Source organism: Episyrphus balteatus, chromosome 2 (genome assembly GCF_945859705.1).
Source record: "Episyrphus balteatus chromosome 2, idEpiBalt1.1, whole genome shotgun sequence".
NCBI lineage: Eukaryota > Metazoa > Arthropoda > Insecta > Diptera > Syrphidae > Episyrphus > Episyrphus balteatus.
The window spans coordinates 2,404,463-2,416,772 of NC_079135.1; the positions used below are offsets into that span (position 1 = coordinate 2,404,463).

The window sequence follows — 12,310 nt, forward strand, 5'->3', positions numbered from 1 at the left end:
ATCAAGTGCAACAATCTTACTTTCTCCAAAACGATGTAAAGATTTGTTCCACTGCTCGGTGAGATAAACTATCAGATCACCAGTGGACCTGTTGCTACGAAAGCCGTACTGCCGGTCATTAAGAAGCTTCCGTTCCTCAAGATATTTCTTAAGTTGAAAGTTAATCAACGTTTCCATGACCTTGGAAAGAAGGGACGTAAGTGCGATCGGTCGGTAGTTTGAGGGTGAGGAAGATTCGCCTTTTTTAGGGATAGGCTGGACAAATGCTGTTCTCCATCCACTCGGAAAGAGACCTGTAGAGTAGGACAGATGGAAAAGCTTACGCAGTGGTTTTGCCAGCGTGGAAGAACACCTCTTCAGAACGATGGGGGGGATACTATCCGGGCCAGCGGATTTGTGTATGTCAAGATCTTTAAGAACTCTTGCTACTGTACGAGTGCGAAAGAAGATTTGTACCATAAATCCGTTTACGCGCTCAAGTACTGGCGGAGTCATAACACTATCAGGCAGTGTTGAGTTGGCAGCGAACTGCCTCGCAAGTAGGTTAGCTTTGTCAACAGAGCTAACAAATGGAGTGTCATTGAAGACGAGCGTTGGAACCGACGACGAGGTAGTGTTGCGAATATTTTTTACAAATGACCAAAAATTTTTACTACCTTTGGGACATTGTAGTATTTTTTGCCTTAATTCTTGATCATGCAAAAATTTGGTTCGTCGAATATGGGCGTTGCTGGCCTTTCTAGTTCTAGTTTGTTTACATCTTCACCAGCCTAGAAATGACATTCGCTGGAAGTTTCCCTTACCACAAATATCATTCCAACAGGTAGTGCGATAAATAACGCCCTCTCCCTTCCGAAAATTTAAACCTCTGCAAGCGTGAAAAAAAAAATGAAGTGTGAATGACAAATTTGAGTGAATTTGGTGGAGGTTGAATGATTGAATGATGGAATTTGAACGAATGGAACATGAAACAGGTTGAATTGAATCGCAAAATGCAAGGTGCAAACACAATGTCTTAAGGCGATTACACTTTGCATTTTCTTATTCGATACTTTTTTTACGTAGTTGAGCTTAGTTAAAACGTAGCTCAACAATATCTAAATAGTTAACATGCGATCTTAAAACAACGCAAAAATGTGAAACCACCTTAATGTTTTTTTGATTTTCGCTGAATGTTTCTTGAATGACACTTCATTCCAGTCGATTGGAAATTTTCCAACAGATAATCCAGTTGTTTTTGTTTTGTTTTGTTTTTTTTTTTACTAAAATATAGAATTTTAATTTATTGAATTTACCTATTTCGGTTATAAAAAAAACATTAAAAAAATTAGATTCTGCACTCCTAGAGCAAATTTCTAATCGTTCAGTATATAATATATGCCCCTTCGGTTTTTGTGGGCCGCGTAGTTTGTACCACAAAATTCGCGTTCGCCGTTTTATTATATTAAGCAATTAAGTCACAAAATTGGACTTTTCAGGTTCTTATCGAATTTTCTTATAAACTTGTAGGTATGTTTGTATATTGTCATCACAAGGAAATACTGTGAAGAAGTTTAACACCAGATGATCCCAAGAGAATCCACAATTGATTGAAACCGCCACCAAGGGTTAGTCATCTTAATTGAAAGCAATGATGTTTGTTATGACGAAGTTGTTGCAAAAATTTGTAGAAGTTGTCTCTTTTTATAGGTATACCTACCAAACCTAAACTGATTTTAAAAATTTTACTTTCATTCGAACTATGGCGGTGACTCTTGGACACCATCTGATACATGGAAATAAGAGAATACATAGACAATATTTGAACATCCGCATCCTATCATATTCCCTACAAAGGTCAACTGATTTCATGTTAACGAATTTTTTAACTAAAATGGTCACTGTGGCGTATGCGTATTATTTTTTCCATTAAAATACAAAAATATGAATTTTTCTGATTATTATTTTATTTTAAATGCAATTTTAAACTAATTTGTAAGTGAAATTAAAATTGTGGAAAGGTTGCAATTATATTGTAAATCTACTGTGAATGAACATTTTAATCAACTAGGACTTCAATATTAATTTAAAGACTCAAGATATGCAGAAAATTGAGTCAAGGTTTTCGTTTCTCTTTTTTAATCCTGAATAAATTATGAAATAATACTCCTTCGGGAATTTATTTTGTTTGCTTGTTTTGTTTTTGTTTTTTTTGTTAAGAAAACAAACCAACTCAATCAAAAACATAAATCACCGCAACCGAAAACATTTCAATGATGTCAACTGCAGTTTTCTTTTTAAACAAATTTTTTGAAGCCAAAAAGGTATCCAACCAAACAAAATGCAACGCCACCACAAACGTCTACCGTCATACCGCGTCATTGTCACCAATCCAAACCAAAAAAAAAACTCCTTGCTCCTGCTCCATATTATTCTGCTGTTGCCGCTGCTGCTCCTGATTCTACTGCTGCTGCTTATGTAGCAAATTGTTGCCATAAATTATTATGAACCATCTCCAGAGCCAGGACAACTATGCTAGCTGCAAATCCAAAGATAAGTACGAAAACTGCTGATGTGAATGTCTGCATATCAACCTGGATAATAAAAAAAAAAAAGAAAGGACGAAGAAAAAAAAATAAACACATTTATAAGGTAAAAATGAAGAGTGAGGTGCTAGAATTCCTGATGCACGAAAACTCTCAGTCGTACTCAAAACCCAAAATGAAAAACGAGAATGTGGTTGTTTGTGTTTTGAAAAATAAAAAAAACTTTACTCCCCCTGTGGTTAGTCCTTGTTTGGAGGATTCTTGTTTTCACCTTTGCAAATGGCAACGACGAGACCACAATATCATGCAAAAGAGCACAAATGGCTAAAAACTCATTTCCAACGGATAAAGGAACATTTTAAGAGATCCTTCTCACTAACAACAACACCACCACTAAGACAAAAAAAAAATAATATTATTCGGCAGGATACCTCATCTCTACCTGGGTACACCGTTATTTTGCTATTCTTTGATATACGTTTTAAGGATGCGAGAGAGGGGGCCAAAAAGGTCGCCCCGCAATCCCGCATTGATGGTACTCATTTTTCACCAAGCATGCTACTTGTCAGGCGGCAAAGGTCAACGTCAGTTGCTTTTGCAGGATGTATAAGATGCCACAATGGCATACAATAAAACAATCTGCCACGTTGCAGTCTCGCAAATACTCTTGCTTGCTTGCTTGCTTGGTGTATTATTGTGTATCGTATCCTTGGAGCTTGGAGCTTACATCAATTTCTGCAAAAAAATACCAACATGGCAACATATTCTCGAAATAAATGGATTAACTGCACTTTGCACAGCAGAAATGAGGAGTTCATGGAATAACTCGAGAAACAAATTTATCGTTTTACTCTCTGTTTGTTTCGTCGTTCGTCGTTGTCCTTGTCGTTTGTTCGTCGTTCGTCGTTACGTTTTCGTATCAGTATTGTCGTCATTTTCTGCTTGGTGCTGGATCTGGATGGTGTGAAGGCTATGAACCGAGAAAATCCATTAACAGTGTCCCCACTCGAAAACTTTAGCTCTTCGGGTCACATGCAGAGAAAACTACTTACCCTCAAATCATCAGTTTGGATCTGCTTCACGCACCGCGGTTTTGGCGAGTGCCAGACTTTTCTCTGGTAATCCATTAGTCCGGCCTCTGTGCTTCGTCGTAGCCTGTAAAATAATCGAAAAAAAGGGGGGAACATGTGAGAATCTCATGTGTGAAATCTATGGACTTTTCGTTTTGGCCAGACTGCGTTCTTGTGTAATTACTCTTTTATATGTGTGTGTGACTATAAGTTACCTGAATTTCTGGACGTTTCAGTTTGGTAGAGAAAGTTAATTTATTGAGTCGATTTAAATGGTTTCATTAGTATTCAAACAGTGAGAAAATTTTGGCATACCTATAGGTAGATTTTTAAGAACTGAAGGAACTTTTCAAATGCATATTATAAATGTCAAAACTTTTAATTATAAAATAAATCGAAGACATATTCACAGGTGGCGCATAAACTTGCTTGTAAAATGTGAAACTATTTTCTTAATTTTATGGTTAAATTAAAATTATGGGTAGCAGTTTAGTCAAAACGTACAAAATTAGCAGTTATTCAATTAAAACCTTGCCACAATTTACTTATGGTTTTTGGAAAACGTTCCTGAAAACTGGAGATTTGGGGGAAAAAAAGATCTGGATACATTTTTGTACTGCTTTGACAGAAATCAATATCTCATGAGACAGTCCTTTAGTGCAGTTTTGACTTTCTTGACCGAAACTTTGCTCTAAGTAAAATAAAATGCACGACTGGGTCGCACGAACTTGCTCTTAGAGTTAAAGTTGCCTTAAATTTTTAAGACTTTTTATATAGAAATTTGGAAAAAATAAATATCGTTTAAAAAAAAAATAAAATCTGAAATCTAATTGCCCTCCAAAGTAAGTATGCAGTTTTGATTAATATATTAAGATGCATTTTTAGAAAATAAATTTTCAAAATCGTTAAAACTTATTTTTTTTAAATAATTTTTTGGGAAAAAAGTTTTAAAATAAAATTGGTATGCCATTTTGTAGAAATTACTAATCAACATCTTACAACAAAATTTCAAAAAAATTCAGTGTCCCGTTTTCGAAAATTTGATTTTACAAAAAAAAAATTTCAAAATTTTTTTAAAAATCCAAAAATAATTTTTTTGGAAATTTAATTCTTGGTTCATATTTAAATTATATAAATGCTTCTTCACAAAAAGTTTAGTTGAAATCAAATAAGCAGTTTCGGAGATAATCGAATTTGAAAAAAAAAAAACGGTTCTATGGCAGGTACCGTTAATTTTCAAACAAAAATTTTTTCATTAGAAGATAGAACTTAGCTTAAAACTACTACTTGAATTTTTTAAACAAAATCGTTGGAGCCGTTTTTGAGATATTTCAATTTTACTAAAATCGGTATATGACAAGTACCGTTCAAGACGAAGTGATCTGAGCAATTTTTTTTTTTTTTTTTTTTTGAAAATCGGTTCAATTTCACGGCGCTGCGCTTTTGAAAAAAGTCAAAAATGTTGAGGGCATTTTTGACTCTTTTGGTAAAAACTTAGTTAGAAAGGTAAACTAAAAAAAAAGCTAAAAAAAGTGTATCGAGCTGTACTTTTTTTGAAAATCTGATCATTTGATGGTTTTCGAAAATTCATAAGTATCATTTTTGCTAAATTAAGAGTCATACATTTTAAAAGACATTGCATATCGTCAAACTAGATCAGACAAGACAGCTTCAAGACAGTATACAGATAAAAAAAAAACTCAGTCAATGCCAGACTTATAGTCATCAACAATTGGTCAATTACTTTGATGTAAGCTTAAAACTCGAATTGATCTCTCCAGAAAAACGGTTTTTTGAGATGATAATGGGGGAATATTTCGACATGAGTGACGTTTATAATAATTCATTTCAGAAGCGGGAATACTTCGCGATGATTGCAAAAAAACATCGGTCTAAAATTGCTTTATCCAGTTATGTATAACAAAAAAAAATTATGTGTGCAATCACACGTGGTAAAAGTGAAACCTTAAAAACTCAATTTTCTATCCTTTTTCTTTCATCACCTTTAAATCGGCTTTTTTAATATGACAACCTATAATAAATTTTATATCCCATGAAAGGTTATTTATTTAAGCTTTAAATATGTTTTTCAATCATGTCTGTCCCACATCTACAAAAAAAACTAGAATTTTTGTTTTCATCAAGAAAAGCAAAAAAAAAATCAATCTATTTTCACTTCTAACACCATTAAATCCATTTTTTTTCAATGACAACCTATAAAAATTGTATACCATCTGAAAGCTCATTATTTTATCATTTATAATAATTCAATAATATTTCTACTAAGCCTACAAAAAAGTAAGAATTTTTTAAAAACAACAACAAAAAAGTTATAGTCAATTGATTTTTAATGTCGCTTTTGCGTTTCATCATGTGTCAAATCACTACGATACTAAAGAAATTTTCACTTCAAAAAGTACAAAAGGCATGAGTACCTACTTTTTTTCTAACAAAGTTGTAAAGTTTTGTGCCGAAAAAGTGTCATTTGCAGGAATTTTGTAGTTGAAGCGCAACTGCGAACACGTGGCAAAACTGCTTCAAATAAAAGTGGTTGCTGGAGCTGGTTTAAAAATTTAAAATTAGTGAAGTGATTTTGACTTAAAAGGCAAAAAACAGAAGGGTTAAAAAATTCAAAGACATGGAAACGACTGCATCAATGGAGGAAGATTTGTGTCAAAAACATGCCCTTACTTTGGTTTCAATTGAACCCTAGAATAAAATTTCCATGCCTTCCAACCCCTTTATTCACCAGATATTGTCCTTGTCGATTATAAAATGTTTCGGTATAAATCTGATTACGTGACTATAAGCCCGTACAATAAAAGATACGAAAAATTGTATCTATCCTTGAATGGCCTCAAAACATGAAGACTTTTTTTTCATCTTTACAACATTACATTTCTTGTTTTTAAATACCTACCAATTTTGATTATAACGTGTAACTCATGTACAATTTTTTTGAAGTATTAAAAATTTGTACCCTGATGATTTTGATTACAATTTGGAAATACTAAACAATAGAATCAAAAAGTATACCTTTAAGTAGAAAAATAGTTTTACACTTTTACACCTATGCACTCAAGTGTTTCTCTTTCCTTTTAAAAAAAAAATTCACAAATAAAATAAGTGAGTCTTAGACAAGTGAAAACTTCGTCAACCAAAAACCTTAGAAAATAGAATTAAAAGCATATAAACGTTATGTCTATAGTCCATATACAAAAATTTTCTTCCATCAAAGTCCCCACACAAAATGGATAAATGCCGTTAGTTAGATTACATAATAGTCATTAAATCTAAAGGTTTTGATCCATACAGTAGTCAACACAGCACACCAGCATTTCGTGTTCTTTTGTTATAACCCACAGGAAAAGACCAACTTTCTGCACTCAAATTATGTAATGAAGTTTCCTCTTTTCGAATTTTCCATATTATTGCCATACAAATTTTCATTGCAACACCTCTCTCTCTCTTCATCTCCCTCACAAAACACTCTTCTCTCAAAATATGCAACCCCCCTCTAAAAACTAAAGGGACAACTTTTATGGATATATGTAAAAATGGAACATAATAATTCAAATAGAAAAATAAAAAAGAAAAAAAAATATTCCACATACGCCACAGTGACCTAACACCAGCGCACCCAGTCATATCTTTTACTCACATTGAATTTCTAGACAAATTCTGTTCCGTTTTCCGACCTAAAGTCTGTGCTGAATATATTTCTATACAGAAACAGCAGCAGATGTCAGTCAGCAGTGTTGTAGTGTATAGTTGGTATAGTAGAGTGCTTTTATTCATAAAGTGCTGACAAGGGTCTTAATATACATTTTAATTCAAAATCATTGCAAAACCTGGTCTGGGTTTAGTTTGCAGTGACTATGATGATGGTGAGTTTCCTAATGTCACATCATTTAATTTTATTCATTTCTAGTTATTCGTTCGCCTCTTCAAAACTACAAGAGAACTGAGGAGAAAACTCGAAAACTAGAAAACAAGAACATCATCACCGAACAACGAACATAACTACGAGAGTGCGACAGACACAATTTTGTGCACACTCGAATTGTTTCAAACATCGCATCGTCGTCGTGTCGTTGCTGGAGATTAAATTTTCCAAAATCGTTTGTCGGTGTCGGTTGGTTGGTTTTTGGTTGAATTTGCCAGCATTATGAAATTGCAGTTTAGCATAGAACTCACACCCTCTCGTACTATAGTTAAATTGTGCATTTGAATGCTTTTGTAATAAATTTCATATTTCCATTAATGTACTCAACAGTGGACAGTAAAACAGTAAATTTATAATAAATTGTCCTAAATATTATTTTGTGGGAGTTATAGAACAAGACTTTGGAATGAGAAAGGATGTCAAGGTACGACAGTTTGATTTGGTCGACAAAAGATGTGCATGTTTTTGTAGGAAATTTTGAGTTACATAATAATTATGTAATTGTCTCTGGACAGAAAGTTAAGTGAAAGTTATTGTTACTGGCTTTTATAGTTGTAAGATGATTACATGCAGTTAAAAGGTTTCAAACAGTGAATGAAAACTTCAAAATCTGTCGAAATTCATTTGTATTAGTTTTTATTTAAGACTCGAATTTTTGTAAGTTTCTTGGAAAATTTAACAGTTAGAAAATACCATTTCCGTCTACATTTCTGCGTGCAGAAAAATAGATAAAGATGAATAGGTCGTTTGGTACAAAAATGCAATAAGTGAGATAAACCTCATGTTTGGAAGCTTGATTTGAAAATGATTAGATCAATTTACATTGAAGTACCTGGAAACTTGAGATAGTGAGTCTTTTGAATTACACTTAAATTACGTATCTTACTTTGGCGGACACTTTGTGGCGGAATCAAAAAAAATTTATCTCATTAATTGTAGCTAATTAAATGCTAAGTTTTTGCGCAAACCAAAAATTTATAGCTCGCATAGTTTTTGAATTATTGAATTTTCCGCTAAATTAAGTCTGAAGTTAGCGGACAAAATCTGAAATGATTGAAATTAATGAGTTTAGTTGACCTCCAAATTTGTAGCTTTTTAAATGCTTTTCAATTACATTAACTTGGTTTTTGTAATATTCAAGATTTTGTTTTAAAAACATAGCTCAAAAGTAACCTTTCAAAATCCAAAAAAATGCGAAATTCAAAAATTTCGTGCATTGGTACAGCGAACAGGAGGTGCACTTTTTAAACTTCAAATTGCAATAGAAAATGACTGAGAGGAGCTACAAAATAAATTTTTGCGCAACAATTTTTTTTTTGCAAAGCTACAATTTCTAGAAAAGAAAAAAATTAAAAAATTCAACTTTTTTCAAAATTTTGACCGTTACATATGAAATTGAGTCTTATTTAAGCGGAATATTGAATAACAAAAAAACTAAACGAGCTACAAAATCGAGATTTTTGGATTTCGTCTTAATCTAGGTTAGCTACTTCAAATTTGTGCAAAAAATTTTTTTTTAATTTCGCATTTTTTTGGATTTTGAAAGGTTACTTTTGAGCTCAAAAACGGTTTGAGCTACAAAATTGGGGTTTGTATCAAAAATAATGTATTCAAAAGCTATAATTAATGGAAAAAGAAAAAACTTAAAAAAGTGAATTTTTAAAAAAGTCTCCACTGACTCGTCAAACCGGAAGTGCACTTCTGAAACTTTAAGTTGCAATAAAAAATGACTGGGTGAAGCCCAGTTTATTTATTTTTGCGCAACAAATTAGCATTTAATTAGCTACAATTTTGGGCATCAAAAAAATATTATTTTTCTTACTTTCGTCCGCTAACTTCAATCTTATTTTAGCGGAATTTTGAATAACAAAAAAACTGTTCAAGCTACAAAAACCAAGTTAATGTTATTGAAAAGCATTTAAAAAGCTACAAATTTGGAGGTCAACTAAACTCATTAATTTCAATCATTTCAGGTTTTGTCCGCTAACTTCAGACTTATTTTAGCGGAAAATTCAATAATTCAAAAACTATGCGAGCTATAAATTTTTGGTTTGCGCAACAAATAAGCATTTAATTATTTAGAGATAATTTTTTTTTGATTCCGCCACAAAGTGTCCGCCAAAGTAAGGTACGTACTTAAATTCTTCGTGAAGAATGTTTTTTTTTCTGGTTCAAAATGATAATTTTTCTGAATGAAGCACAGAATAATCATATAGATTTGAAACTTTGTACATACATATATGTAGTTTGGATGACAACACAATATTTTGGCAGTCCGGACCCTATGGAGGGGTATTTGAGGGGTTGAAACACCTTAAATCAATTTTGGCCTACTTCCAATTATTGTCTCGAACTGAAACTTTGTACACATAGTGTAGTTCAGATGACTACACAATATTTAAGTGGTCCGGACCCATGGGGAGGGGCTTTGGGGGCTAATACAACCCAGGTCAAATTTAACTTACTTTCAATCATGATAAGACTAAAAAGTAAAAAACAAAATATATAGTTTAATGAACTATAAATACGCTTTTATCACGCACTAAAAACTATAAAATAACTTAATTGACTTATTGGAAATGGTTAGATAAAAAAGCGTAGAGGACATTTTTGTTGCGTGTATTTCATAAAGTTTGAACAAAGCGGTCTATGCTTTTTGATCTTACCATTTCCAATAAGTCAATTTAATTATTAATCTCCGAACTTAAAAAAAGAATAGTTTCAAAAAACTTTGAAATTTTTTCAATATTAAGTTATCAAGCATTGATTTTTTTTTAATCTAATATAGTATAAAAATCTCGTGTCGCAGTGTTTGTTATCAAACTCCTCCGAAACGCATGGACCGATTTATATGAAATTTTGTACACATATCGGATAGGTCTGAGAATCGGCCAACATCTATTTTTCATACCTCTAAATTGTTAGGGTGGTCAAGCCAAATTTTTTTATGTTTTAAGAACGATTTTTATGAAATTTTTTGTATATATCGGGTAGGTCTGAGAATCGGCTACTATCTATTTCTCATACCACTAAATGGTTAGGGTGGTACAACATTTTTTTTTTTAATATATTTTTGGAACGATTTTTATGGTATTTTTTTGTGCATATCCGGTAAGTCTAAGAGTCGGCTAACATATATTTTCATACCACTAAATGGTTAGGGTGGTCCAAGCAACATTTTTTAACAAAATTTTTAGAACGATTTTGTGTGCATCTGTGCATATCAAGTAGATCTGATAATCTACCAAAATTTATTTTCATAAAAATTAAATGGTTCGCCGCAGCATTTAAATTTCAAGTTTCGTCTTAGTTAGTGCAATTCCTCAACGAGTAGTGCACCCGGTTTTTGTTATTTTCGATTTTGTTAACTCTCCGCTCATAAAAAATTGAAGAAAGCCAAAATCTGTTAAAGGGAAAAAATATTTTTAAAGTGGAGTTAAAATGAACATAAGAAAGAGCAAGCCACCTACACAATCTACATATGAAACGAAATCTTAAACAAAAAAAAACAAAAAAATTCATTTTGACTCCGCATTTCATCAGCTCTATAGAAAAGTTTTATTATTTGTGGAAATAACATTTTCAAGATATAATAATTATATTAATTAGAATTGGACTTAATTGAAATGGGAAATTCGAAAGTTTCTGAGATAACAAACATAAAAGCGAAATACAGTCGAGTTTATAGCCTTTAGATTTTTAGAAGTTGCTACAGCAAATTTAAGTCTGGTAGCTTTTAATTGCTGCTTTATATCGTTTTCAAGGAGTTAAAAACGGTAAATTTTCAACTCATATGAATAGGTAAAAATTCATACTATTTAATATTCTAAATGCAGGAATTGATGCTTTAAGCCTGAAGACATCAATCGTGACAATGCGATCAATACATCTCAAAAAGCACATTCTTTTATTTAATAAAGACCTATATTTGATGTTATGCCCCGATTTTTTTTTTTTTTTTTTTTTTTTTTTTTTTCAAAGATTTTCACACTCGAAAATTGGAAGTAAATAGCAGAAAAGGTGGAACGAAGTCCGACGGGTCAGCTAGTATTCAATATTCTAATACGCATATAAAAGTAAAAATCTAAAATAGCAAAAAATTTTAATTTTGGAAACATTCACCCCAGATTTTAAGATATGCCCAGCAATACCATGTTGGAACGACTAGCTCTTGTAGTTCAAAATATATTTTTAGAAGATTTTTATTGCAAATTAAGGTTTTTGATTACTTGATCAGAAGAAAAAAAATTATGTATATTTTTTTTTATTTTTGCCAAGACTTTTTTTTTTGGGGAAAATTTTAGTGCGTTTTATCTTTAAAAATTATATGCAATATTTGTCAATACAATACATTTAAAAAATGATTCACCCTTTGACGAAATACAAAAGATCTAAAAACTAAACTAAACTAAAAACTATATTGTAACAACACATTATTGTTGTTAGCATGCAGTACAGCCTTTGCCTATTATTATTTTTATATTTTATTTTTATATAAGTTTAAAATCAATGTCGCCTTTGACTATAATTTTAATTTTTTATAATTATTTATTTTTATTTTCTAAAATTCAAAGCCTCCTAATTATTTAATATTTTTTGATTGTTTTCTGGCTATAAAAGGAGAGCCGAAACTAGAATTAAATCACTTTCGATTTGACCAGGAAAGAGTCAAGATACTACAGAGGTAACACTTACCGCTTCTTATCCTTAGCTTCTTTTCTGAAAGTATTATTACAGTGTTTCCCTACGCCTTCTGTAATAACTGCGGA

The 12,310-nt window shown here is 31.9% G+C and overlaps 1 protein-coding gene across 1 annotated transcript in view; it reads right to left on the reverse strand.

The window, feature by feature from the left end:
• Positions 1 to 2,216: 2,216 nt before the first annotated feature.
• The window catches only part of LOC129912615 (uncharacterized), a 39,610-nt gene continuing 29,516 nt past the window's right edge, over positions 2,217 to 12,310 (reverse strand). Inside the window, exons 12-13 of the mRNA XM_055990921.1 lie at positions 3,578 to 3,680; positions 2,217 to 2,573 (exon numbers count right to left, since the gene is read on the reverse strand). Of these exons, the coding sequence (XP_055846896.1) occupies positions 2,454 to 2,573; positions 3,578 to 3,680 (223 nt within the window). The 3' untranslated portion in view covers positions 2,217 to 2,453. The remainder of the gene's footprint in view (positions 2,574 to 3,577; positions 3,681 to 12,310) is intronic.